Source organism: Saimiri boliviensis, chromosome 6 (genome assembly GCF_048565385.1).
Source record: "Saimiri boliviensis isolate mSaiBol1 chromosome 6, mSaiBol1.pri, whole genome shotgun sequence".
Classification (NCBI taxonomy): Eukaryota; Metazoa; Chordata; class Mammalia; order Primates; family Cebidae; genus Saimiri; species Saimiri boliviensis.
The window spans coordinates 117,231,532-117,259,016 of NC_133454.1; the positions used below are offsets into that span (position 1 = coordinate 117,231,532).

Genomic DNA, 27,485 nt, shown 5'->3' on the forward strand with positions numbered 1-27,485 from the left:
ATCTGCATTTTAACAAGTGGAGGTGGGTTGTGAAGCCCTCCAGAGTTTGAGACACGCATCAGAAGTGGAGTGGTCGGTGGGGGGCAGCCAGGAGAATGCGAAGGAGGAAGGGGTCACACTTGGGGAAGGTTTCAGACAGTACTGCGCGGAGAGGGTGACGCCAGGTGTGGGGAACAAAGGATGGAGGAGGCCGAGTGAGTGGAGCCCAAGCCAGGCCGGGGAGGAGGGGGCACCAGCCGAGGCGAGACAGGCCAGCAGCCGGAAACCGAAGCAGACACTGGCAGGGCGCGCCCCGCCCTCTCTTCGTGGCGATCTGAGATCCAGGTCGTGGAGACCCTGGAGAGGCCCCCGACCTCGTTTCTGGGGCGGGGGTCAGAGTCGGAGCCTCTCATCCCCGGAGGCTCAACACGCGGATATCTGGATAGGCGTCCGTCACTCCCCTGGCCAGAGCCCTCCACCCCTCCTCGAGGTCCGACCTTGTCCCTCCTTCCACCCCACAGTCCCTGGTCCCAGCTCATCTGCATAAAGCTCCAATTAACACGTTTTTCCTGTGCTATTTGCGATCCCAGAACTCGTTCCCCGCCCCTAGCCCGCGTTTCCCGCCGCCCCCTCGCCCCTGGGATCGCGGCCGCAATAACCCTCGCGACCCGGGCCGCTCCCCGGGGTCCTGACCCCGCCACCCCGTCCTGCGGTGGGGGACTGGGGGTGAGGGGCGCGCCCTAGGGCGGAGGATCGCGCGGCGGGGTCTGCCGCGGGCCAGAGGCCAGGGCTCTCCGGGAAAAAGGCAGGCGCACATCCACCCCTCTTTCTGGGAAGAGACGGGGAGGGGGGCTTCTCCTGGGAGACTCCGGGCGTCGAAATTCCTCGTTCCCTATCCTCCGGCCCCCGCACCCCTCCTCCTCACGCACCCTCTCCCCTCCCCAGCCATCTGTTCCACTCCGCAACGCCGCGACAAACACGGCTCCAGCTCGCTTCCGCCCCTGCCCAGCCCCCTCCCCAACCCCGCGGAGTGGGGGAGTGAGCAGACGCCCTTCTCCCGGAGGCCGAAATTCCTGCTTCCATCTCCCACCGGGGCCCGGCTGGCCGGCGGCAGGCGTTGGGACCCCCGGCCACCCCACACACCCCTCCGTTACGAGGGTCGGTGAGGCTGCGGATTACGCTTGCAAGGACAGGGCGCGGGGAGGGTGTAGGAAGAGTTTAAAGGACGGGCAGAGCGAGCCCCGGGTCAGGGCTCTGGAGCCCGAAACCCGGGAAGCAGGAAGGGTTTTCCCCCCCGGGTCGCCGCCCCCCACACCCCACACCCCGCACCCCGCACCCCCACACCCTCGGCGCCAGCCGCAGCCGCGCAGCGCCGCCTGCCGGGCGCAACAAGGGCCCGGCGCGCACGTGGCGCTTCCCCCGGGGTCAGTTCAACCTCTCCAGACTACTCGCGAAGTGAGGATGCCGGACAGAGAGTGCAGAGACCCCCGCGGGCCCTCTAAAAGCCGGCGGAACCCGCTGGTGGGTGCGGTCCAATTCTGATTTCGTATTTTGCAAAAAAAAAAAAAAAAAAAAAAAAGGCAGTGTTGGAAGTCAGGAGTCTGGGGTCAGAGCAGCCAGGGATCTGGATGTGACTTCGCCAAGTCCCCAGACCCCTGTGGACAGGTTTTCCTCTTAAAATGGGTGGGTCAGTCTCACTTATTAACTTCTCAAGAGAAACAAAGGGAGGGAAGATGGCTTATCCCGAATGCTCTTACAGTGCCAACCTTTGTAGGTGGGGGAGGATGGCCAAGGCCTCTGAGGTCACTGCTAGCTCCAAAGGCAGCTGAGAACCGGAAAGCAGCTTGGGACCTCCATTCTGCAGAGCTGTCCTTTCCACAGACGGCCGAGGTTCCAAACTGAGCTCCACCACCTTCCACTGTGTGCCCTCAGGTATGTGCCTTAACCTCTCTGGGCTTGTTTCCTAGAGCCACAAGAAAGAATGACAACACCTACCTCTTGGGCTGTAGATTGGCTAGAATGAGATAGCTGTGCAGAACAGACAGATCCTAAGCCAATGTTAGTTTTCTCTTCATTCAGGCACTTGCTCTAACCTCCCAGGCTCATGTCCCAGGGGCACAAGCAGGTGCAGGGCTGGATGAGTAAGATGGGTCTTTCTGCAGGATCTCTTGTCCTCAAAGATGGTATCTTCTCCGGATGTAGATAATTTTAAAGCCTCGCTTTATTTATTTATTTATTTACTTTAAAGCCTCAATTCAATGTTAAAAGTAAATGTAAATATAGTATAACAAGGAAGCTCAAAATTTGCATCAAGTTTGAAGATAAAATAGGAAGACTCCAAAAAAGTGTTACTTTCGGCAGGCCTTAGGGATGCTATGGTGGGAAAGTTTGAGTCATACCTTAGCATTCTTTCTCAAGCATTCTGCCCTAATCCCTCTATATGGAGAAAAGCCAGCTTCCTGGATATACCCCAAATCCTGGGAAGTGGGGAGCAGGATCTGGACTCCCTCCAAGCACCAAGGGCAGGGCATGGTTAGGAACAGGGAGGTGAGCCAGACAGCCAGAGGCGAACGGGTTGGCATGTCAAGCGTCCTACTTAATGCCCAGCTGAGCCTGGGTGAAGAAGGATGGGGGTGTGGGAAGACATCCCCCACCAACCGCCAAAGACAGGCGCACACCAGCCAGTCTCCCTCTTCCCTTTTTATTTCCTCTAAGACTTGCAAGAAGCAGCACCAGAGAGGGAACCCGCCCTCCTGTCCCTGGAAGGGGCCGACCCTCAACCCCCAACCCAGGACACAGCTGGCACCCCAGGCCCCTTTCCTTCTGAAGGGCAGGCTTTGTCTCTCTCACATTCACACACAAAGACACATGCATGTGTGCCTACTCATGGCACATGGGACCTTAGGGCCAGCCTGTTTGCTGATGCCCCCAGGAGGCAGACTCCTAGAGGGGGAGAAGAGGCAGCTCCACACCCTGGTCTCCAATACAAGGAAGAAGAAGACTCAACCCCTCTAGAATAGGGACTGTCTTCAGTCAATGGAGCGTTGCTTTGGGGGATGTTTTTGAAGGTTTTTTTTTTTTTTCTTCCTTTTTGCAGCCTTTACAAAAATAGAACTCCTCTTGGTATTTATGAATCCACAGCCCCGGCTCTGTGTGCACGTTACAGGTAGATAAGCCATATGGGGCACTCCTTGTGGTTGCTCGGGACTTGACTGCCTGTCATCCAGGTCCCTGGGTCTCAGAAGTCTATGCAGTCGCCTCAGAGCCACGAAGCACCTTCAGTGGGCCCATCCCGTTGGCGGTGTACTCCTTATGGAGCCGGGCACGGTAGTAGAAGAGGTAGGAAGGTAACAGGAATCCCAGGAGTGAGAAGAGTAGGAGGCCCAGATTCACCTTTGGGACAAGGAGGGAGAAATAGAGTCAGGCGGGTACTCATCTGCCCTTAGCCTCCAATAGGGAGGAGAAGGTGGCCATTCGTCTCCAGGTCCTGAGCCAGAATAAATACAGCTAATACTTATATTTATTTAATAAATGTAGTTAATAAATACAGCTAATCTGTGCACTTGTAATCCCAGCTATTCGGGAGGCTGAGGCAGGAGAATCGCTTGAACCCAGGAGGCGGAGGTAGAGGTAAGCAGAGATCACACTATATTGCACTCCAGCCTGGGAGACAGAGCAAGGCTTCATCTCAAAAAAAAGTCCAGCAGTTCTACAAAGTGGCTGAGACTGCCTGGGTCTAGCAAGTGGCAGGGCCTGGTGGATGCCCATACCATACAGCACTCTCTAGGTAAGTATGAGGAAGACACACTGCTGTAGAGTCTGGGCTGGTCAGGCCGCTCCCGAAACTGGACCTTTTGGGCTCACCACTCTGACCTTTGGAGATGTTAACCAATGGGTTCTGGTTCAGGGTGGCGAGAGGGAGGCTCTCAGACACAGCTCTAGGAGCTGGGATGCCCAGCCTGGTAGACAGAAGACTCGGAAGGCCCAGGACACACGGGCTCTGACTCGGTTCGCATACCACTCTGCGTGACTTTGGGCAAATAATAGCAATTCTTACCAAGTGCCTCCTTCTTAGGGCTGTTGTGGTGAAGATGTAAGTAAAAAAAAAAAAAATGTTATGCACAAGGGTCGGGCATGGCGGCTCATGCCTGTAATCCCAGCACTTTGGGAGGCCAAGGCGGGTGAATCACCTGAGGTCAGGCGTTTGAGACCAACCTGGCCAACATGGTGAAACCCCATCTCTGCTAAAAATACAAAAACATTAGCTGGGCGTGGGGGCGAATGCCTGCTATCCCAGCTACTCGGGAGGCTGAAGCAGGAGAATCGCTTGAACCCGGAAGGCGGAGGTTGCAGTGAGCTGAGATCACGACACCACACTCCAGCCTGGGCAACAGAGTGAAACTCTGTCTCAAAAAAAAAAGTATTCATCATGCTTAGCACATAGCGAGTGTTCGGTAAATGGAAGCGGTTATTTCATCAGTTCTTGTGGGAGGAGGGTTTATGTGTTGGTGGCCCCACAGGGCACATGAAAGATCAGCTTCAGGGAGGCAGAGGAGTGAAGGTAAGGAAAAGCCTGTCTACCAGCAGCGGGCTGCCTCCTGCCGGATTGGGTGCCCCAACACTGAGGGTATCCAAGCTAAGAGGGAAGAACTCCCTTTCAGGGGTGCTGGAGACAGGATCCCACACTAGGTAGAGCTGGGTTGGACCAATTGTGCCTGAACACAGGCCCAAGAATCGGGACTGGGCCACTTCAAAAAGCACCTGGAGTTTATTGAAAATGACATGTAGGAGCCAGGCGCTGTAGCTCACGCCTGTAACCCTAGCACTCAGGAGGCCAAGGTGACATCATTTGAGGCCAGGAGTTAAGAGTAGCCTGGCCAACATGGCAAGACCATGTTTATCTCTACAAAAAATTTTTTTACAAATTAGCTGGGTATGGTAGCTATCGCCTGTGGTCCCAGCTACTCAGGAGGCTGAGGCTGGAGCCCAGGAGTCCAAAGCTGCAGTGAGCTGTGATTGTACCACTGCACTCCAGACTGGGCAACAGAGCAACACACCTTCTCTATAAAAAGTAACAATAAATTAAAAACACAAACAGACTCCTAGGCTCAGGCTGACATATCCTGTGAGCTGGGGAATCTGGATTTTTAAAACACTCTGTGGGGGGTTCTTAAACGCAGGCAACTTGGGGACCAGCAGATTAGGGACCTCCGAGGTACCTCAGATGAGTGACAGATAGCACCACATACAAGATGCCTCTGGCCACATACAAGGCCCCACCTCTGCCCCCAAGAGAGTGGCTTTAACATCCCCTCCCCCCACCAACCCTGGTTTTTACCCAGAAGGGCTCTCCTTTCAGGGGTTCCACCATCGCCATGAAAAGTGGCTGCTGCAGCAAGGCGAACACAGCACTGATGAGGGACTGCAGGCCTGTCAGCGTCCCAAAGTGGTTGGATGGGAACCTGTCCACGAGACGGGGAGCATCGGGGTGCGTGGCCCTCTTCAGCCCAGGCCAGCACCTCTCCTATCCCCTCCCCGACATGGTCCCCATTGGGCAGGCTGGGTGGTGCTTCAGTGTTCAGGATCTTTGCTTGGGCCCTTTGGTTCCCAGCCTTCAGGGCAAATGCAACTTCAGGGCCACTGACCTGATTGCTGACACCTCCTGTACGTGTAATATTAGCAAGAGGCTCAAACTTCCTGAGCCCCACTTCCTCCATTAATAACAGGGAGGGCACTGACCTCACAGGACTGTCCACTGTAGTCTGTCAACAAATATTTAGCCGAGAACCTACTATGTGCCAGGCACTGCTCTAGGTGCTGGAGATATCGCGATCAAGCAAGCCCACAGATTACTGCCCTCAAGGAGGTGGCCTTCCGATGGAGCAGGCAGCAGTCAGACAATAAGCAGGAGAAACGCACAGAGTGTTAGGCAGTGATACACGCTAAGGAGAAAAGCCAGAGAAGGAGGCAGTCAGGGGGCTGCAACTGTGCTTGGGACAGTCGAGGGAGGCCCCACCGAGCACAGTCAGGGAAAGACCCGAAGAAGGAGAGAAGGTAAGACTGGGAGCCTTGCAGATATCTGCAGAAGAATGTTCTAGAAACAGGGACTAGTACAGGCAAAGATGCCAAGCAGGGAACATGCTTGGGACTTCCGGAGCACTAGGAGGCCACTGTGGCTGTGGCAGAGGAAGCAAGGGAGGAAGGGGAGCTAGAGAGGAGGGAAGTGCTGGGGCCAGATCGTGGGAGGGCTTTTGGGGCCACAGTAAAGCCTTTGGCTTTTACTCTGAGACAGATGAGATAGGACGACACAGAGTGATGTGCAGAGACTTATGTCCTGACAGGTGACTGCAGCCCCTGTGTTAAAAATAGACTGAGGGAGGGGGCAGGGCAGACGTGGGGAGACTAAAGGCTGCCACAATAATCCAGCCTAGAGATGTTAGTGGCTAGGACTGGAGAGGCAGCAGTGGAGGTGACAAGAGGGGTCAGATTTGGGGTGTGTGGAAGCTGCTGCTGGCTGCACCGGGGCTGGACGGAACATGGAGGGTAAGGGAGAGAAGAATCAAGGAAACTCCAGGGTTCTGGCTTGAGCAGATGAAGGAAACTGAGCTGCCCTCTGCCGAGACAGCTGCAGTGAGGCTGAACTCAGGGATGATGGCCGAGGACCCTGCCTGCTGCCTACCCCAAAGAAGCACTCGATAATGGTTATGATTCTGTCATCACTACTGTAACGTCCTGTCACTCCATCACACACACACGGGAGAGTCCCTCAGCAGTGCCCCGCAGGGGAAACCAGGAGAGAGAGAAGTGGGGACTGTCTAACATGAAGAGGAAAATCATAAGGCAAATGGCTGCCCTTGGGAAATTTCTTCAGGGTAGGCATGGAGGGGAGGCCACTCTGGGGGCCGTTTCAAACAGCAGTCATAAGACCAAAGCGTCATCACGCCAGGTATTTCAGCTTCCTCTAAGGGAAGACACCAAGAGGGGGAGTCAATTACAGGGAAGACGCCAGCAGGGGGAGTCCATTACAGCGGGGTAGGCTGTCTTTAAGGAAGTGAGCTCCCTGCCATCAGAGGGGCTCAGAGAGGGGTGAGTTAGGGAATGCCTGGGGCCCTTCCAGCCCTGCCCTGGGATTCTCTGATCAAGGGTGCAAAGCTCAGGAAGGCGCTTCAGCCCAACAGACTCACACAGCAGCATAGAGGCTCCCACAGGCTGAATGGAAGAAACCTCGAACAATGGTGTGCAGGAAAAAGGTCACAAACTAAAACCAAAAAGAGCATGTGAAGAGGTTAGGAGAGTGTTCGGAGGCTGGAGGAAGGAGGGGTAGGGAGAAGAGGCCAACTGGGCCTCCATTTCTACCCCCCTGCCAATCCAATCTACTACAAACACTTCCCGGAGAACCCGGAAAATAGATCCGGAAGACCAGAACCATGCTTCCAGGAAGGCAGATGCTGGGTGGACCATCCCTTTGGAGGAGTCCCGGGAGGCAGGGAGAGGGGAAGGACGGAGGTGGGTACCTGGAGGTGTAAGTTGTTGATGAGGCAGGTGATGCCAAAACCCACAAGCAGCAGGTTGGTCAGGGTGAAGGCGTTGATGGCATTGGTGAGCTTTTGGATCTTGCAGTAACGTGGTCTGATGGATTTGGTAGCAACCCCATCCCTGAGGAGAACGGGAAGTCACTGGCTGCTGCCTCTACATTCCCAGAACTCCCTGGTTCTCAGCCTGGCTCCTCCCCGCTTCAGATATGCCTTCGCTGTTGGGGCAGTAGAAAACATGGGACACCCACAGACACCCGTGTTCTCTAGCTCCATGTTACTCAAAGTGTTGCTCCCCTATACAACGACGCAAGCATCCATGGGGGTGCTTTCTTAACCTGCAGATTCACAGACCTGATCTCAGCCCTCGGAATCTCAGCAGGGAGATCTGCAAATCTACATTTGGACAAATATCCCCCACTAAATGATTCTCATGCACACTCGAAAGTTTGAGAACCAAGGATGGGAAGGAAGGTGGAAAATGGGAAGCTCTCACGCTGTCTCTCATCAGAAGTCCTCAGGAATGTGTCCCTGCCCTGGACAAAAGCAGATGCCCTCCTGGGGACAGCAGGTCGGCCTGACTGTCCAGTGCTTCCTCTCTCTGGCATAATCAAGGACCCTGAGGCCAGCCGGGGACAGAGGTCAGTAGGCTGGGGTGAGGACAGGCAGCCCATGTGTCCTGGATAGAAGGGCCCTGCTAGGGAACCCTGGTCACATTAAGAACAGAGGGTAGAGGAGGAAGACCAGTGCCAGGGCCAGGCTCCGCTAGCAGGGAGGGAAGCCACTGGATTTCCTTCTTTCCCAGTCTCTTTCTCTCATCCTCTCAGGATAAACAGGGACCATGTGGATGAACACAAAAAGAGCAAAAGCAGTCACAGAATCTGGGTTCAAGACTCAATGGGGAATCCCAGCTACTGGGGAGGCTGAGGCAGGAGAATCACTTGAACATGGAGCAGAGGTTGTAGTGAGCTGAGATTGTGCCACTGCACTCCAGCCTGGGTGAAAGAGCAAGACTCTGTCTCAAAAAAACAAACAAACAAACAAAAAAGACTCAATGGTGTTCTCCAGCCAACCAGACAGCCCCCAAAGGATCCTGCCTCGTGGAATTCCCCCGCTTTGGGCAATCCCCTTCTGCAGAATACCAGGTTCTTCTATGCCACCAATAGAGTGTAATGGAAGTGATGGTGCACTACTTCTGAGATTATCTGAGAGAGGTACTGTGGCTGTCTTGGTCTCTGTTGCTCAGCCCTCTTGCTCGGGGGAAACCAGGTGTTATGTCCTGAACAGACCTGTGAAGAGGCCATGGGAGTAACTGAACTGAAACAGATTCTACAACCACAGTGAACCCTTCAGATGACTGCAGCCCTGGCCCACAGCTTGGCTTATGGCTTCATTAGAGAGACTGTGAGTCAGAATCACCCGGCTGAGTCTCTCCCTGACTTCTGACTGTCAGAAACTGTATGAAATGAGAAGTATCTATTGTTTAAAAACGCTAAGCCTAAGGCCGAGCATGATGGCTTACACCTGTAATCCCAGCACTTTGGGAGGCTGAGGTGGGCAGATCACAAGGTCAGGAGTTTGAGACCAGCCTGGCCAATATGGTAAAACCCGTCTCTACTTAAAGTGACAATTTGACTGGGCGTGGTGGCAGGCACCTGTAGTCCTAGCTAGTCAGAAGGCTGAGACAGGAGAATTCCTTGAACCTGGGAGGCGGAGTTTGCAGTGAGCCGAGATCGCACCACTGCACTCCAGCTGGGTGACACAGTGAGACTCTGTCTCAAAAAAAAAAAAAAGAAGCCAAGCCTTGGGGTGATTTGTTATACAGCATAATATACCAACTCTATTCCAGCAAGTCTAAAAAGACTTTGGAGTGTACCCAGATAACACAGGTTCTGGAGCCTGCCACTAAAAGTTGTGCGATCTTGGGTGAGTGACTTCACTGTGCAACCCTGTACCTCGGCATCCTCATCTGCAAAATGAAGCTACGAACGCACCTACCTCAGAGAGGCCTTGTAGGCCTAAACAAGGCAAGGTGCCAAGTGTATAGTCAGCACTCTGCCTTAGCTATTCTTATTATTAAGCAAGCCAGGTCCCTTTCTAGCCTCAGTTTCCTCATCCGTAAAATGGAGAGGTACCCCTGCTCTGCTAGGTTTCTTGGAAGAAAGAAATGAGATGCTGGATATAAAAGCGCAGAGAAAATGAAAAGCATTGCCTGACCACTTGCTGTCACCATCCCTGTGCTGGCAGGTCACCTGGCATCTCCGAGGACAGTGCCCTGCGTCGGGGCATCCACGCAGTCCTTGATCCGCCAGTCCATGATGTAGCCAATGAGGGGGCAGGTGAGAAGGCACAACAGCTGCATGGCCCCGAAGATGGAGGAGTAGAACCCAACTGGGCAGGAGGGAAAGGGCAGTGGGGTCAGGAACTGGCACTCAGTGGGCACCACCACCCCTTCCAGTGGAGGCCAGAGAGCACCAAAATCGCCTGCCTCTGAACTCAGACTCTTATATCCCCCAGATGCCCAGGGTTACCTGGGTGGGCCCAGGTCTAGAGGATTCCCGCCCCCTGGAAAGCAGGTTGCAGCGGGGTAGTTGTGGGCCAGGGCCCAGCTCTCATTGCCCTACCTGTCTCTGTGGCCTTCTGTCGCTGTTCCTTCGTCTCTGTGGGTAGGGGAAGGTATGGTGAGGGGGGGCCCAGCCAAGGTGACCTCCTGTGCCCCCAGCCCCCAGGGGCCTCCACGGTGCCTCACCAAGCTCCTGGCCACCCGTCACAAGGTACTCCAGCATGTTGTTCATGGCGGCCATGTAGAAGATGATCCGCAGCTGGGTCATGCCCATGGTGAGGAGGCTCCACAGGAAAATGGGGGAGCAGAGGCTCTTGCGGAAGGGGACAGACCCTGGGGAGACAGCAGGGGGCATCCCTGAGCCCCAGATCTTCCATTGCCCTCTGACTATCCCAGCTCATGCAGTTCTTGTGGGGAATGACACTGTGTGATTTTGGAGAGGACAAGAACGTTCAGACTCACTTGTCTCCAGGTCGCTCCGCTCAGAACATTTTTCTTTTTTTTTTGAGATAGAGTCTTGCTCTGTCACCCAGGCTGGAGTGTAGTGGCGCGATCTCGGCTCACTGCAACCTCTGCCTCCCATGTTTAAGCTATTCTCTGCCTCAGTCTTCCAAGCAGCTGGGAATACAGGCATCTGCCACCATGCCCAGCTAATTTTTTGTATTTTTAGTCGAGATGGAGTTTCACCATTTTGGCCAGGCTGGTCTTGAACTGCTGACCTTGTGATCTACCCACCTTGACCTCCCAAAGTGCTGGAATTACAGGCATCAGCCACTGCGCCCGGCCCAGCTCAGAACATTTTTAGGTGCTCTCTGGATGTATATCCTATGCTTCATGTGGGAAAAATAACTCAGCGGGATGCCATGGGTCACGCCTGTAATCCTAAGACTTTGGGAGGCAAAGGTAGGAGGATCACTTGAGCCCAGGAGTTCAAGATCAGCCTGGTCAACACAGCAAGACCTACAATATTCAGTTAACCAAGCATGGTGGTGCACACCTGTATTCCCAGCTACTCAGGAGGCTGAGGCAGGAGGATCGCTTGAGCCCAGGAGGTCAAAGCTGCAGTGAGCTATGATTGTACCACAGCACTCCAGCCCAGGCAACGGCAAGACCCTGTCTCTATTTTATAGAAAACAAAACTGGCAGGGCACGGTGGCTCACGCCCGTAATCCCAGCACTTCAGGAGGCTAAGGCAGGCAGATCATGAAGTCAGGAGTTCAAGACCAGCCTGGCCAACATGGTGAATCCCCGTCTCTACTAAAGATACAAAAATCAGCTGGGCATGGTGGTGCAGGCCTGTAGTCCCACCTATTCGAGAGGCTGAGGCAGGAGAGTCGCCTGAACCTGGCAGGCAGAGGTTGCAGTGAGCCGAGATCGCACCACTGCTCCCCAGCCTGGATGACAGAGCAAGACTCCATCTCAAGGAAAAAAAAAAAAAAAAAAAACAACTCTAAAGCAGTCACTCTAGGCTACATACTTGACATGCATTATCACATATAATCAAATCTTACAACAACCCTATCCTTATCACATTTTACTGATGAGGAAACTGCAGCTTAGGAAGTTAAATGACTTGGCCAAGCTCACAGGGCGGGGAGTAGCAGTCAGCTGAACGCCGGCTTATGCCCTTAGCCACGCTGCCCTCTGAGAATCGGCCCTGGGGGTAACCAGCCTCAAACTTCACACCGGTTTGCACTTTACAGAGTTTCCACATCCATGGTGTTATTCAATCATCACTACTAACTTCGCAGTTTGTGGGCTTAAGAGGTGAGGAAACCAAGAGCAAGATTAGGTGATCTACCCAAGTCACATAGCCTATAACTGGAGAGCAGGACTCAAAGCCCTTAACTCCGGCTCTTGACTCCAAGGAACTCCTTCCACTTATCATGGAGCTGGCAGTCCTGGCATCTTCATGTACCCTGTGGCCTAGGCAGGTGGTGCAGCTCCTCCCGTGACCAGCAGGGGGCATAGGCCAGCCAGGTGTGGAGGACTCCTGCCGGGAGGCTCCCAGGCCTGGCTTCACCTGACGCAATAACCTCAGAGGTTACAAGGGGTGCTGAGGAAACCAGCCACCCAACGGGCCCAGAGACCTTGTCCCCATTTTGGAAGCTCCTCCCTCCCCTATCCCAGGAATCCAGCAGGGTAACCCAGAATCTGAACTTCCCAGAGTTAGCTGAGCTTTGATTTGCCCATCTGTAAATGGGGAGCACATCCCGCCTACATCATGGGGTGCTGTAAGGACTGAAGAGAGGTGCAAATAAATAATGGAACACGAGTGACCACTAAATGTGAGAACCCACCACCCCTGTCCCCCAAGGCTGCCACCTTGGCCAGACACTCACTCTCAGGAAGGTTTTCTGCAATGCCCCGAACATCCTGGGAGGACATGAAGGCATCCGACCCCTCCTCCAGGCTGGGGGCCTTCTGGCTCAGCCGCTGGCCCACAGTGGTCACATGGGTGTAGAAGCGGTCACCTGTCACCTTGTGGTCCAGGGCTAGCCCACTCAGCTTGATCTTCTTCCTGCAGGTAGCCGGGCCAGAGTGTAGGGGAACCCACCACACAGAGCCCACCTTCAACAGCCTACTGCTAGGCGGCCGTCCCAGAGGTGTCCAGCACCCCTTCTCCCAGCACTGACAAGCTCACAAGCTCCCTAACGCAGGTGTCCTGTTTGTGTCACTCAGAGCTTGGCTCAGGGACCAACTTAGCACAGATGCCAAGTAAATGAAGAGTAGATCAGCTGTTTTTCACTTGGGCTGTTCCCACGGAGGAGGTGGCATTAAGACCTCATACTCTGGCCGGGCGCAGTGGCTCACGCCTGTAATCCCAGCACTTTGGGAGCCAAGGCAGGCGGATCACCTGAGGTCAGGAGTTCAAGACCAGCCTGACCAACATGGAGAAACCCCGTCTCCGCTAAAAATACAAAATTCACTGGGCGTGGTGGTGCACGCCTGCAGTCCCAGCTACTCGGAAGGCTGAAGCAGGAGAATTGCTTGAACCCGGGAGGCAGAGGTTGCGGTGAGCTGAGATAGCACCACTGCACTCCAGCCTAGGTGACAGAACTAGACTCTGTCTCAAAAACAAAAAAAAGACCTCAGACTCCAGAGTCAGACAGGCTCTGTCCAACCAAAGATTCACCCTCCTTTGAATGGCATGAGCTTTGGAAAGTCACTTTGTTCCCTGCATGGAGTTATTAATGGAGTTATAATGGGGTTGTTACTATGTTATTAACGGAGTCGATACCAAATCTACATCACACAGCTTTTGAGGATGGTATGACGCTGGCGTAAGTACAGTGCCTGGCGTAACAACAGTCAGCTCTGTCATGTCACCATATCTGCTTCATGTGGAGTATTGCCCCTTGCCTCTGCTGAACTTAGGGCTGGGAAAAGTTTGTGTTCAGGTTGCCCCACAAAAGGTGGAGTGCTTGCTTTTTGGGACCACATGGCATCAAGTGCTGTTGCTGAGGTGTCTCCTACTCTGATCTCCTCTTCCAAACCCAGAAAGGATGACAACAATATTTGCTGTTACTCCTTTTTTTTTTTTTTTTTTGAGACGGAGTTTCACTCTTGTTACCCAGGCTGGAGTGCAATGGCGCAATCTCGGCTCACCGCAACCTCCGCCTCCTGGGTTCAGGCAATTCTCCTGCCTCAGCCTCCTGAGGAGCTGGGATTACAGGCATGCGCCACCATGCCCAGCTAATGTTTTGTATCTTTAGTAGAGACGGGGTTTCACCATGTTGACCAGGATGGTCTCGATCTCTTGACCTCGTGATCCACCTGCCTCGGCCTCCCAAAGTGCTGGGATTACAGGCTTGAGCCACCGCGCCCGGCCTGCTGTTACTCTTAATGGCAAAAACCACAATTACTTTTGCACCCACAAAAGTAGTTACCATGGGCCGGGTGCAGTGGCTTACACCTGTAATCCTAGCACTTTGGGAGGTCGAGGCAGGTGGATCACTTGAGGCCAGTAGCTCGAGACCAGCCTGGCCAACATGGTGAAACCCTGTGTCCACTAAGAAATACAAAAATTAGCTGGGTGTGGTGGTGCACGCCGGTAATCCCAGTTACTCAAGAGGCTGAGGCAGGAGAATTGCTTGAACTCAGGAGGTTGCAGTGAGCAGTGATTGCACCACTGCACTCCAGCCTAGGTGACAGAGTGAGACTCTGTCTCAAAAAATAAATAGTTACTGTGTTTTGACCACCTGTTATGTGCCAACTCTATTACTTAAAAACATCCCTGGGAGGTGGGCATGGTGGTTCATGCCTCTAATCCAGTGCTTTGAGAGGCCAGAGCAGAAGGATCACTTAAGGTCAGGAGTTCAAAACAGCCTGGGTAACATAGAAAGCCCTGTCTCCACCAAAAATTCAAAAATTAACTGGTCATGGTGGTATGTGCCTATCACCCCAGCACCTTGGGAGGCAGAGGCAGAGGTCTGCTTGAGCCCAGCAGTTTGAGGCTGCAGTGGGCCAGGACCAAGACACTACACTCCAGCCTGAGTGACAGAGCAAGACCCTGCCTCTAAAGAAACAAACCAACCAAAGCGACCTGTGGGTAGGTAGGAACAGGCCCATTGTACAGATGAGAAAGCAGAGCTTGCAGGGCTCAAGTGATTTGCCAAGCAGAAGTCCGAGCTGAGGTCTCTCTGAATCCAAAGCTAATTCCATCTATCATATCACCACAGCCCTGGCCACTTAGAGTCTGGCCATGCAGAGAGTCTCTGCCCAGTCCAGCCACTCACGTGTAATTGACTTCCTCAGGGGCAGGAAAGGCTTCCGCGGGCCAATTGAGAGCGCAGTTCAGAAAGATAAGGCAGGCCAGGCCAGACCAAGTGAACATGATGACCACGAAGGCCACGCCAGCATCGTAGATCAGCTGTGAAAGGAGGGGGAAGGCCCGTGGGGAAGGCTGCCTGGCCCCAGACCCCACCAAGGTAGATCCCAGGCCTCAGAGGCCTTAAAGAAGGTCTCTTCTCCCCTTGTCCTTGTGCCCAGTTTGCAGATGAGGAAACCAAGACCAGAAGTTTAGAGTCAGACTCAGAAGATCCATCATTCCTCTTTCTTTTTCACTTGAGCCCCCCTAGAGAGCTATGAAGTAGTCGCCACAAAACCTGAAGTTGCTGGCCCCCGGCTCAAAATGGCTCTGAAATTTCCACGATCATAAAAAGATAGATACATTTTTGCCTATGACTCCGCAAACATTCTCATTTATGTTCACCCAAAAATGTCCATTTCGTAGTATGAACAAAGGAAACTTAACACTCTAGGTCTACCCATCCTAACCTTGTTTACCCTGCCCCTTCCTGACACGTTCCCCGGGGGGAAGGCAAACCCAGGCTGGTCCTGCTCAGCCTTATCTCTCTTTTCCTGGGTGCTCCCAGCTGCAACAACTGGGGGGTGGGGGAGAGGGAGGGACAGGTGCTCTGCCTAAGACCCCTCAACCCCAGGGCAGATAGCTTCTGAATTAAATGAGATTCTGTGCAAATGTTCAGTCCCCCTGATGGAAGAAGCTGGTGCACAGAGAAGACATCTGTCCTCTTGTCTTCCCCTTGCCACCTGCCCAGGATGACTAATGCCTGCTCTCCCCTCGGGCTCCTGCTCAAACCTCTGTTTCTCTGCAGTCTTGGACCACGAGGCCTTTCCCTCCCTGGGGACAGGATAGAGCTTCGAAGGGGCCACACCCCCAAATGTGTGGAGGGTAAGATCTGGCTCCTCAAACACTACTTCAGTTGAAAAGAAGGGAGAACTGCCCGCCCTCCATACCCGCTACCAGAACAACCGATGGCCCCCCACCCATGCGCTCTTTCAAACTCCTCTGGAGACGCTGAGCAAAAGTGCCTTCTAAAATAACAAAATAATTGCCCACAGTGGAGACTGAGGAGCACGCCTTAAAGGATGCTTTGATATTTGACAGAGGAAACAGAGGCTCCCAGCTTGCACCGAGCTAAAACTTTGGTCTGCTAGCTTCCAGGGACATCAGGTTTACCTGCCCAGGGTCCAGCCTGGCATAAACTCACTTTGTGACTTGGACCAAAACCACCCAGCCTCTGGAAGGTGTAGAAAAATGTGGCCTCAAAGGCTGAATGAAGCCAGAGAGTCAGGGTCCTTGAATGCCTGCAAAGAGGCTGGACTTGATTCTGTAGGTGAAGCTTAACCACTGGAGGTTTTTCAGCAGTGTGTGAGCCTGTTCTCCATCTGAGATACTTCCAGAAGTCATATGAGTAACAGACTACAGAGAAAAAGGATCAGAGGCAGGGAGAGCAGCTGAGAAAGCTTGCCTTGGCCCAGGAGAGAGGGGGAAGGCCTGCACTGGGACGATGACAGAAAGGAGAGCCGAGAAGTCAGACCTGGGGTTCAGCACTAGCTGCTGCTCACCCCGCCCCACCCAGTTCTTGTGTCAAGACAAAAAGAAAACCCAGGAGGCCTCGCTGGCCCCCCAAGCAGCTCCATACCTTGATTCCTGGGAAGGTGATCGCAGAAGAGGCATAAGAGCCAATCATGAGGGATATTAACGTGGAGCGCAGGTTTCCAAACATGTTGGGTAGCTGATGGGGTAAAGTAGCATCCATGAGCAGGGGACATCCTGACCCTTGCCCAGTGTTCCCAGCAACAGCCCCAGGATATGCAGCAGAAAAGCCCCAAGGCCAAACAAGCAAACAGAAAAATCAATGTGGGAAAATGTGCTCTGCCCCCTGCCTACACACTCACAGTGCCCTTCTGCTCCATAAGGTTCCAGACGCGTCCTCAAAGAGACATTTTGTTAATTTTGTTTAATCCCAGCGTTTCCCAAGTTTGTTGTTTGTGGAGCCCTTTTATTACATAGCACCTCCGAACAACGCATGGAATAGGTGTTTAAGAAACACTGATCTTGGCTGGGTGCAGTGGCTCACACCTGTAACCCCAGCACTTCGGGAGGCCGAGGTCAGTGGGTAGCTTGAGGTCAAAAGTTCAAGACCACCTGGCCAACATGGTGAAACCCCATCTCTACCAAAAATAAAAAATTAGCTGGGTGTGGTGGCGGGTGACTGTAATCCAGCTACTCTGGAAGCTGAGGCAAGAGAATTGCTTGAACCCGGGAGGTGGAGGTTGCAGTGAGCCGAGATCATGCCACTGCACTTTAGCCTGAGACTATGTCTCAAAAAAAAAAAAAAAAAAAAAGAAAGAAAGAAAGAAAGAAAAGAAAAAAATGAAACACTGATCTTGTTCCAATCCATTTTAGATGAGAAAATTGAGACCCAGGGAGAAAAAGTGTACGGAAGGTCACAGAGCACATGAATGACTTTCTCCACATTGTGACTGTCCCAGCCCTAATCCAAGGCTGTGGCCATGGCTGTGTCCTGGTAACAGGCCGTTCCTCTTAACCCTCTTGGCGGAGTTTCTGCTTAATCAGGACCAATCATGTCCTGGGAGGTGAGGGTGGGAATAAGGGAGGGAACGGAGTGGGGGCTGACCAGGTCTCCAGAGGAGGTGGCTCTGACACAGAGCAGGACCAGAACCCCCACCAGGAGAGAATTAATTGATCATGTGTTCTGCTCACCTGCCTCTGCCAGGCCCTCAGGGCAGGGGAAGGCAAAGTCAGGATGCCCTTTACACACACATACCCTCCTCTGGCCCCACCATCCTCCCCAGGTCACTAGATCCCACAGCTGGGAAAGACCTTAGGAGCTGTACAAAGCTTAAATCCACTCAACAGAAGGGGAAACTGAGACCCTGAAGGGAAACCTCAACAGCTCTGGTAAAGAAGGTGTTTAGGCCAGGTGCGGTGGCTCATGCCTGTAATCCAAACACTTTGGGAGACTGAGGCAGGTGGATTGCCTGAGCTCAGGAGTTCGCCACCAGCCTGGGCAACACAGTGAAAGCCTGTCTCTACTGAAATACAAAACATCAGCCGGGTGTAGCGCCGTGCGCCTGTAATCCCAGCTGCTTAGGAGGCCGAGGCAGGCGAATTGCTTGAACCTGGGAGGTGGAGGTCGCAGTGAGCCGAGATCGCGCCACTGCACTCTAGCCGGGGAAACAGAGCGAGGCTCCGTCTCAAAAAAAAAAGAAAAAAAAATGTGTTTAAACACAAATAACTAAATTCTCCTTTCCCCTCCCCCGCGAAGTGGCTCAGGAAAAACCTCTACCCACTTAGGCAGAGGTTTCCCTGGCACTCTGCATCTGTGAGGCAGCCAAGGACGCCAGGGAAGGGTGCCAAATCTGGAGAGGGGCAGAGCCCTCTCCCCTCCAGGGGGCCACGGACGCTGTCTCCACCCAGCACCATGGGTGGGGCGAGGCCGGCCGGCTAACCCTGGGCTGGCAGCCTTGCAGCGCGCGTGGCAACAGCAGCTGGGCCCGCAGGACGCAGCACGGGATGTCCTGGTCCAAGTCTGGGCCAAGCGCAGGGGCCCAGGGGGCGGGGCCGGCCAGAGGGAGGGGGAGGGGTTGAGGGGCGGGGACGGCGCCGGGCCCTGCCATTGGCTGGAGATTACAGGAGGCAGGGCCGTAGCAGGGAGGAGCCGCTGGCCACGCCCCACCAGGCCGCCGGGGAGGGTCTGAGGTCAAGCCCCGGGGAGAAGGGATTTAGGGCTCTGGGCCAAGTCGCACAGCAGGGAGAAGGGGCTGCGCAGAGGGGCGGGGAGAAAGGGATCCGCTTCCTTCCTTCAGAGTTGTGAAATGTCCCTGGTTGGAATTAAAGGCGGCTGCTGGGGCGAGGTGAAATTCGGCCAAAACCACCTAGTCAGGCAGCCCTTCTCGGAGATAAACAGTCCGAGCTAGCCCAGCCACGAACCTTCCCCTCCACCCTCCTGACACTCCGAATCCTTTAACGCTTTTACACACTCACATATATACAAACTTAGAGCAACACACATACACAACTCACACACATGTAATAGGTCAAGCCATGTGCAAAAGCCGTTTTTATAATCAAGCGCGGCGAGGTGTCGATAATTTCATATGGTCCAACTTGGTACGCTCACAAACACACCTATGAACTCATGGCTTTCACAGAGACAGGGTCACACACCCACTCTCTCAAGACATGGCAGGCGTACACACGCTGTCTCCAGCTGCTTCCTCCCCCTCACTATCAGGTTACCCAGTTTTATTTTCTTCCCAGCATCTACGACTACTGACATAATTTATGAGTTTACTTGTTTATTGGGTTGTCTGTGCCCCCCTCACCCCGGAAATGTAACCTCCGGCATGGAGGATGGCATGATCAGTCCTGATTGTGCTGTACACCAGTAGCTAGAACAGAGCTTCGCAGACATTCATGGGCTCTGTACATCCACACACACACAGCCTCATCCACACACACACACAACCTTATACCCGCCCTTCGCAGCCACTTGCACAGTTTCTCACACATGCACTTGATCTAGTGATCTGCAGCCACAGGCCCCTCCCCCAGCCCACTCACTCTGCCCCCACCCCATTCAGGGGAACCCTGCCACCAGGCCAGTCCTGTAACACTCACCGTGAGTGAAGTGAACGTTAGGCAGATGCCACCAAAGCCATTTAGGGACAGCGCCAGGAATATCAACGGAGACAGAACTGGAAGGGGGAGAGGGGCAGATGAGGGCATTTGGGGAGCTGTGGAATGCCAAGGGCAGGAGCTGGGGTAAACATCCACCTTCATTCCACCCACTTTTTTCTTGTGGGGCCACAAGAGGACAGACAGCTCACCTTCAACGTCCCGGGAGGCCAGGGCCATGAGTGTGCAGGATGCAGCGAAGCAGGCACTGTGGAGACACGGAGAAGTGAGCACCCAGCCTCCCCTCCCCCTGCAGCAGGGTCCCTATCCTCCAGTTCAGCCACAGCCCAGCCCCTTCACCTGCCAACCAGCCGCATGGGTCGGGGGCCAAAGCGGTCCATGAGGATCCCCAGTGGCAGGGTCGTGGCGCTGAGCACGAAGGAACCAATGGTGAAGCCCAGGTTGAGCATCTTGTCCTGCTGGCCACAGCCCAGCCACCTGTGCTGCTCATCCTGGGTGGTGTTGGTGCTGTTCTCAGCTGAGGAGGGGGAAGGGAGGGCTCAGCACATGACAGCAGGAACAGCTGGGCACGGGAGAGAGCAGCCCGGGGTCAGGGGGCCTCCTTTCAAATCCCATGCCAGAGTACCCTAGAGTCACGTCTCCTCTGATGAGGCTGCTCCAGAAATGGCAGCAGTTCGTACCTGACCCTGGGAGAGTCTTGCACGCACACAGCCCGAGGCTTCAACTAGCTCAAATGAGATACTGGACATAAATGAGATATTTCCCAAGTTGTAATATGCACTCAGTGTCCAAGCTTAGGGGGTTGTGGACCCCCAACAAGAAGCGCCCCCATATCTAGAGGCAAAGGCAAAGGCAGTGAGTGGTGCTCTAATGGCTGTAATAAGAATTCACTAAAATGGCCCGGCGTGGTAGTTCCTGCCTGTAATCTCATCACTTTGGGAGGCTTGAGACAGGCAGATCACTTGAGCCAACAAGTTTGAGACCAGCTTGGACAACATGGTAAAACCCCATCTCTAAATAAAAAAAGAAATTTAAAAAGAATTCGCTAAAACTTAGAGGAAGCTTTCCCAATAAATGATAGTCTGGGAAAATAATAATAACTAATACTTATTGAGCACATAACTATGTTCCAGGCCCTGTTCTAAACACAATAGCCCCATGAGTCAGTTAAAGTATCCCGTTCCCCAGGTGATGAAGCCGAGGCACAGAATGAGGACCAGGCACTGCCCTCCAGTCCCCTCTAGAAGTCCACCTGGAGGACTTGTCCTTATGGTAAACTGCCAGCTTGGAGTTGTGACAAGTTCAGCAGAAAAGCTAGTGATAGGAGACAAAGGGTTGTTACTCGCTGAGCAGCGAGTCATGAGGTGGCTGCCCCTAGGCCTCCAATTTGTCACTTGGCAGCATTGCCAAGGGCAACCTCAGGGTGCACCTGGGGCAGGTAGGCAGACCAGGGTCTGATTTCCCACCACCAGCCTTTACTAGCTGTACAGCCTTGACCAAGGAACTTCCTCCCTTTGAGCCTAAGGCTCCTTGTGTGTAAACCGGAACAGAGAATGCCTAACCCACAACCTCCTTAGGAGGATTAAATTGGAGACAATAAACAATTGGAGACAGTAAACAAAGAGCTTTGCACAGTGCCTGGCCCAGAGAAAGTGCTCCTGAAGGATCTGACGAAGGGGTAGCTGACCTTCCTGGTGGGTCACGTGGTAAGCACGTACTCTAGGAGCTGGGCATCCCACAATGCATGAGAAAGGAAGTTCTCAGCTCTAGAGTAACAGGTGCTGCCAAAAGAACAAACCAGGCCAGGTGCAGTAGCTCACACCTGTAATTCCAGGACTTTGTCAGGTCAAGGTGGGTGCATCGCTTGAGCCCAGGAGTTCAAGATCAACCTAGGAAACGCTGGGAAACCCTGTCTTTACAAATAAATAAATAAATAAAAATTTAGCTGGGCATGGTGATGCATGCCTTTAGTTCCAGCTATCCAGGAGGCTGAGGTGGGAGGATTGCTCGAGCCCAGGGGGTCGAGGCTGCAGTGAGCCATGATCACACCATTACACTCCATCCTGGGTGACAGGGTAAGGGTCTGTCTCAAAAAGAAAAAAAAGCAAAATAAAACAAAATAACCAAGAGGAGGATGTGATAATGCCTGGATAGTAGAGAGTGGTATAGGATATCTGCCCTCAGTGGTGAAAATGACCCCTGACTTTACGTATCCAAAGGGCATGCAGGCGGCAGAAGAGTAAGTGTAAAGGGATCTGTGTGTTAACACGAGGAAGAACATAAAGGCCTGGAAGATCCTGAGTGCTGATCAGCCAGGGAAAGAACTGTCCTGGGCAATGGAGAGTCTTCTTCAGCTGGTAGTGTTACAGTGTTGCAAATTATAATTGAGTGCCAGTTTAAAATCCGGAGTAATCACATAAAAATCCAGATTTCTTGCTTCTCTTTAAAAAGTCAGAAGATCTGGGCATGGTGGTAGCTGAGTGGAGGCCACCCCTTTTTGCCAGGGCTTGCCTTCTCAAGGGCAGACAAGTCTTCACCTCTCTTTTAATTCCCAGACATTTGCTATCCTACACCTGCCCTGCTTTACCCAATTATTAGCAAATGCCTGGCCCCAACTGGCATTTCCATTGGCAGTCCCTGAATTAGACACTGTTCCTGCTCCTGAGTCTTTGATAATCGAATGACAATTTCCATCACAAACAGTCCCACTAGTGTGCAAATTAACACCTACTTTGTGCCAGTATTTTCTATAGAGAATCCCATTTAACCCTTGTAACAACCCTACAAGGTGAGTGCAATGGTCCCCATTTTATAAATGGTAAGGGTCCAAGAAGCAAAGCAATTCAGTTACCCAGCTTCTTACAGGCAGGCTCAGATTCAAACTCAAGATAATCTCCAAAGTCAACAGTTTTCCATTGCACCAAAGGGCCCCTGTGTTACATGGGCCAGTAAGCTTAGCAAGTTTCTCAAGCACATGTCAGTGTCAGCAAGGACATGGGTTCTCCTACTGATGAAGAATCCAGCCCAGTGAACTGCTAATGATTTAGTGTCAATTAATACATTCACTCCTGTTTTATTGATCAGGCTTTTATGAGTTTGACCAATGAGTACGTTCATGAGGCTTGATCACTCTGGGGAATTGAATAAAATCCAAATTCTGAACTAAGAGGGGAGCCAGCCCAAAGATATCAAGATGTCTTAGACCAATGTCCATGTTAATTACAACAGAAAAGGTCTTTGGCATCAACCCCCCCGCCAAGTTTTATAGACAAATAAAGTGCAGCATAGGGTGGGACAGTGATCAAGCTGGGCTTGGAGGCCAGGAAAAGCAGTGTTTGCCAACATGTGGTATGCACACTATGTGGGCACTCAAGATGGGTTCAGGAAGTAACATGGAACAGTTTTTGAGGTTTTATAGTTATTTGTTATTTGAATGTGTATTAAAAACATACATTAGCAAGGTGCAGTGGCTCACACCTATGATCCCAGTACTTTGGGAACCCAAGGCATGCGGATCACTTGAGGTCAGGAGTTCAAGACCAGCCTGGCCAACATGGTGAAACCCTGTCTCTACTAAAAATACAAAAATTAGGCTGGAGTGGTGTTGGGCACCTGTAATCTCAGCTACTCAGGAGGCTGAGGCAAAAGAATTGCTTGAACCCGGGAGGTGGAGGTTGCAGTGAGCCGAGATCACACCAGTGTACTCCAGCCTGGACTACAGAGCAAGACTCCATGTAAAAAAACAAACAAAAAACCATACATGTATATATGTACATATGTATGTATAGCGACATATATGTATATGTATAATATGTGGGGGTGAGTACAGCAAACCCAAGATTCCAAGAATATTACATCTTAGAATGAAGCCATATATGTGTGTGTGTGTGTATATATATATATATATTTTTTTTTCTTTTTTTTTTTTTTTTTGAGACAGAGTCTTGCTCTGTCACCAGGCTGGAGTGCAGTGGCGCAATCTCAACTCACTGCAACCTCCACCTCCCGTGTTCAAGCAATTCTCCTGCCTCAGCCTCCCGAGTAGCAGGGACTACAGGCATGCGCCACCACACCTAGCTAAATTTTTTTGTATTTTAGTAGAGACGGGGTTTCACCATGTTGGTCAGGATGGTCTCGATCTCTTGACCTCACGATCAGCCCACCTCGACCTCCCAAAATGCTGGGATTACAGGCATGAGGCACCGCGACCAGCAAAGCTATATTTTTTTTAAGTAGACTGATTCAAAATGAATTATTAAGTAAATAACAGTAGCTATGGCACATAGAAATGGTAAAATAATGAAGGTGAATTGCAAATGACTAGGTCTAGGAGACACCAGAAAATGGGATGGTTGTGAAGCATTACCCTCTGGAGTCTAGGAGAGCTGGGTTCAAATTCAACTCCACTAGCTGTGCTGCAGAAACTTTCTGAGGCTCCATGATCCCATCTGGGAAATGGGGACAGTGGTCTCAGTCACGTGAGAGGTGACTCTGAGAACTGCCACACAGCAAACACTTACAAAATGATCCCATTATCTTCGTCTCCCTGCTTAGTGTTCCTTCCTCACCCCACGATGCTTCCTTTTCCTGCCACTGGCATGGTCACATTCCACAAAAACACCTTAGGGGCCAGGTGTGGTGGCTCATGCCTGTAATCCAAGCACTTTGGGAGGCCAAGACAGGAGGATTGCTTGAGTCCAGGAGTTTGAGCTCTGGCAACATAGCGAGACCCCATCTATACAAAAAATAAAAACATTAGGTGAGTGACCGGGTGCAGTGGAAGACACCTGTAATCCCAGCACTTTGGGAGGCTGAGGCAGGCGAATTACAAAGTCAGGTGGATCACCTGGCCAACATGATGAAACTCCGTCTCTACTAAAAATACAAAAATTAGCAGGGTGTGGTGGCTCACACCTGTAGTCCCAGCTACTCGGGAGGCTGAGGCAGGAGAATTGTTTGAACCCAAGAGGCAAAGGTTGCAGTGAGCAAAGATCACGCCATAGCACTCCAACCTGACAAAAGAGGGAGACTCTGTCTAAAAAACAAAAAACAAAAAAATTAGCTGAGCATAGTGGTGCACACCTGTAGTCCTTGCTACTAGAGAGGCTGAGATGGCAGGATCACTTGAACCTGGGAGGCAGAGACTGCAATGAGCTGAGACCACACCATTGTACTCCAGCCTGGGTGACAAAGTGATACTCTATCTCAAAAAAATTAATTGATTAATTAATTAATCAATTAATTAAAATCTTAAAATTAGCCAGATGTGGTTGTGTGCACCTGTAATCCAAGCTACTCAGGAGGCTGAAGTGGGAGGATTGCTTGAGCCTGGGAGGTCAGGGTTGCAGTGAGCACTGATCATGCCACTGTACTCCAGCCTGGTGACAGAGTGAGACCCTATCTCCAAAACAAACAAACAAGAAATACCTTAGGATTGGGCTCTAGCTGGTGTCTTGTCTATGGCTGGATTCCTCCAGGAGAGCCCTGGGCCATTGGAAGTCGGCGACATCCACACTATTCCCATGAGTCCCAGCAGAAAGATTCTGGGGTCCGATGTGAAACCGAATCTTTACTCTGCCCTTTATTTACTGGCTTTGTGACCTTGCACAAGTTACTTGGCATCTCTGAGCTTCAGGTTTCTCTTATATAAAAGGGTTAATAATGACACCTGTATCACAGATTCAGAGTGAGGACTAACTAACCACTAACAGTAAATGCCTAGAGAACTTTAGCAATTTGTTATCTTTGGGCACTTCTGCTAGATACGGTTTGTGATTAACTGAAACGCCTCTGCCTAAATTCTGAGAAACAGAGGCTCCGTTAGCGCTTTCTCAGAATTAACTACTCTATAGCCAGCATAAGTGCCCAAATGATACGTACGGGGTAATTGAGGTATTAAGAAAATTAAGTAACTGGTTCCAGTCAGCCAGCAGCACATAGCAGAGTTGGAAGCCTGCCTCTTTTCACACACTGTGGTGACACAGATTCCTGGTCTGATTCTGTGTTCTTGGGACACTACAGAGGAAGACTGACACCCACAGTGAATAAAGTCCCAAAAAGCAGAAAATGGGCACTTTTTTTTTTTTTTGAGACAAAGTCTCACTCTGTGGCCCAGGTTGGAGTGAAATGGCATGATCTCAGCTCACCGCGACCTCCCCCTCCCAGGTTCAAGCGATTCTCCTGCCTCAGCCTCCCAGGTAGCTGGGATTATAGGCAGGCCTAACCATGCCCAGCTAATTTTTGTATTTTTAGTAGCGACAGGGTTTCGCCATGTTGGCCAGGCTAGTCTCAAACTCTTAACCTCAGGTGGTCCGCCCATCTCGGCCTCCCGAAGTGCTAGGATTACAGACTTGACTGCACCCGGCCTGAAAGCAAGCACTTTTGATCAGGCACCATGATGGTGGCAGATCAGGGAACAGCACCCATAGTCAGCCTGACAGCCTCAAGGATTTAGGCTGGGGTCCCTTGAAGGGAAGAGAGGTAGGCAGAGATAGGCATGTTGTACCCTACTTTCCAAGAATGGACAAATAAGTCCCGGAAAATTAAAAAATTAGCCAGGCATGGAGGCACAGGCTTGTAGTCCTAGCTACTCAGAAGGCTGAGGTGGGAAGATCACGTGAGTCCAGAAGTTTGAGGCTGCAGCAATGATCACACCACTGCACTCCCCCTGGGTGAGAGATTGAGGCCCTGTCTCAAAAACAAAATAAAACAAAAAATCAACAAATAAATTCTGAGAAAAGGGTTGGGTGTGGTGGCTCACGCCTATAATCCCAGCACTTTGGGAGGCAGAGGCAGAGGCAGATGGATCACTTGAGGCCAGGAGTTCCAGAACAGCGTGGCCAACAAGTGAGACCCCATCTTTACTAAAAATACAAAAATTAGCCAGGCATGCTGGTACACTTCTGAAATACCAGATACTCAGGAGGCTGAGGCAGGAGAACTTCTTGAACCCAGGAGGCAGAGGTTGCAGTGAGCCAAGATTGCGCCATTGCACTCCAGCTTGGGTGACAGAGACTCTGTTGAAAGAAAGAGAAGGAAAGAAGGAAAGAAAGAGAGAGAGAGGGAGGGAGGGAGGGAGGGAGAGAGGAAGGAAAAGAAATTCCGAGAAAAGGAAAGAAATTCACTTTGGTCACCTCTAGTAATCCCTAACAGCCAGGTTTAGAAGCACACCCACTTCTGGGCAACTTACAACATCAGGTAAATATCTTCTACAATACACAAAATTAATTCAAAATGTATCAAGGATCTAACTATAAGACCTAAAACTACAAAACTCTAAGAAAACAGAGGTGTAAATCTTTGTGACCTGAGATTAGGCAATAGTTCCTTAAACATGACACCAAAACACAAATGGCAAAAGAAAAACATAGATAAATTGGACTTCGATGTTAAAAACTGTTGTGGCTGGGCATGGTGGCTCAGGCCTGTAATCCCAGAACTTTGGGAGGCCAAGGCAGCCCGATCAGCTGAGGTTGGGAGTTTGAGACCAGCCTGACCTACATGGAGAAACCCCGTCTCTACTAAAAATACCAAATTAGCTGGGTGCGGTGGTGGGCACTTGTAATCCCAGCTACTCGAGAGGCTGAAGCAGGAGAATCGCTTCAACCCAGTAGGCGGAAGTTGCAGTGAGCCAAGATCATGCCATTACACGCCAGCCTGGACAACAAGAGCAAAACTCTGTTTCAAAAAAAAATCTAAAAGAATGTAAAATAGTGCACCCACTTTGGAAAACAATTTGGTAGCTCCTCAAAATGTTAAACATAGTTACCCTTATGACAGACCTAGCAATACCTAAGAAAAAGAAAACATAAATCCACATTAAAAACTTGTATGAGGTCCAGGCACAGTGGCTCACACTTGTAATCCCAACACTTTGGGAGGCCCTGGAGAGAGGATCACTTGAGCCCAGGAGTTCAAGACCAGTCTGGGCAACATAGTG

General features: G+C 51.9%; 1 protein-coding gene across 9 annotated transcripts in view; it reads right to left on the reverse strand.

Moving 5' to 3' along the window:
* Nucleotides 1-1,561: 1,561 nt before the first annotated feature.
* Nucleotides 1,562-27,485, reverse strand: part of SLC43A1 (solute carrier family 43 member 1) — a 42,390-nt gene continuing 16,466 nt past the window's right edge. For 4 of the 9 annotated variants that reach the window (XM_010334677.3, XM_010334680.3, XM_010334682.3 and 1 more), the window contains 13 exons: nt 19,886-20,063; nt 19,738-19,793; nt 19,529-19,605; nt 16,524-16,616; nt 14,814-14,947; nt 12,417-12,595; nt 10,261-10,407; nt 10,136-10,171; nt 9,764-9,902; nt 7,494-7,635; nt 7,164-7,237; nt 5,318-5,441; nt 1,563-3,372 (listed from right to left, as the gene is read on the reverse strand). In XM_010334677.3, the coding sequence (XP_010332979.1) occupies nt 3,226-3,372; nt 5,318-5,441; nt 7,164-7,237; nt 7,494-7,635; nt 9,764-9,902; nt 10,136-10,171; nt 10,261-10,407; nt 12,417-12,595; nt 14,814-14,947; nt 16,524-16,616; nt 19,529-19,605; nt 19,738-19,793; nt 19,886-20,063 (1,526 nt within the window). In that variant the 3' untranslated portion in view covers nt 1,563-3,225. Of the gene's footprint in view, nt 3,373-5,317; nt 5,922-7,163; nt 7,238-7,493; nt 7,636-9,763; nt 9,903-10,135; nt 10,172-10,260; nt 10,408-12,416; nt 12,596-14,813; nt 14,948-16,523; nt 16,617-19,528; nt 19,606-19,737; nt 19,794-19,885; nt 20,109-27,485 lie in introns of those variants that run through there. The other 5 variants (XM_010334698.3, XM_074401482.1, XM_074401483.1 and 2 more) reach the window with 5 other exon arrangements.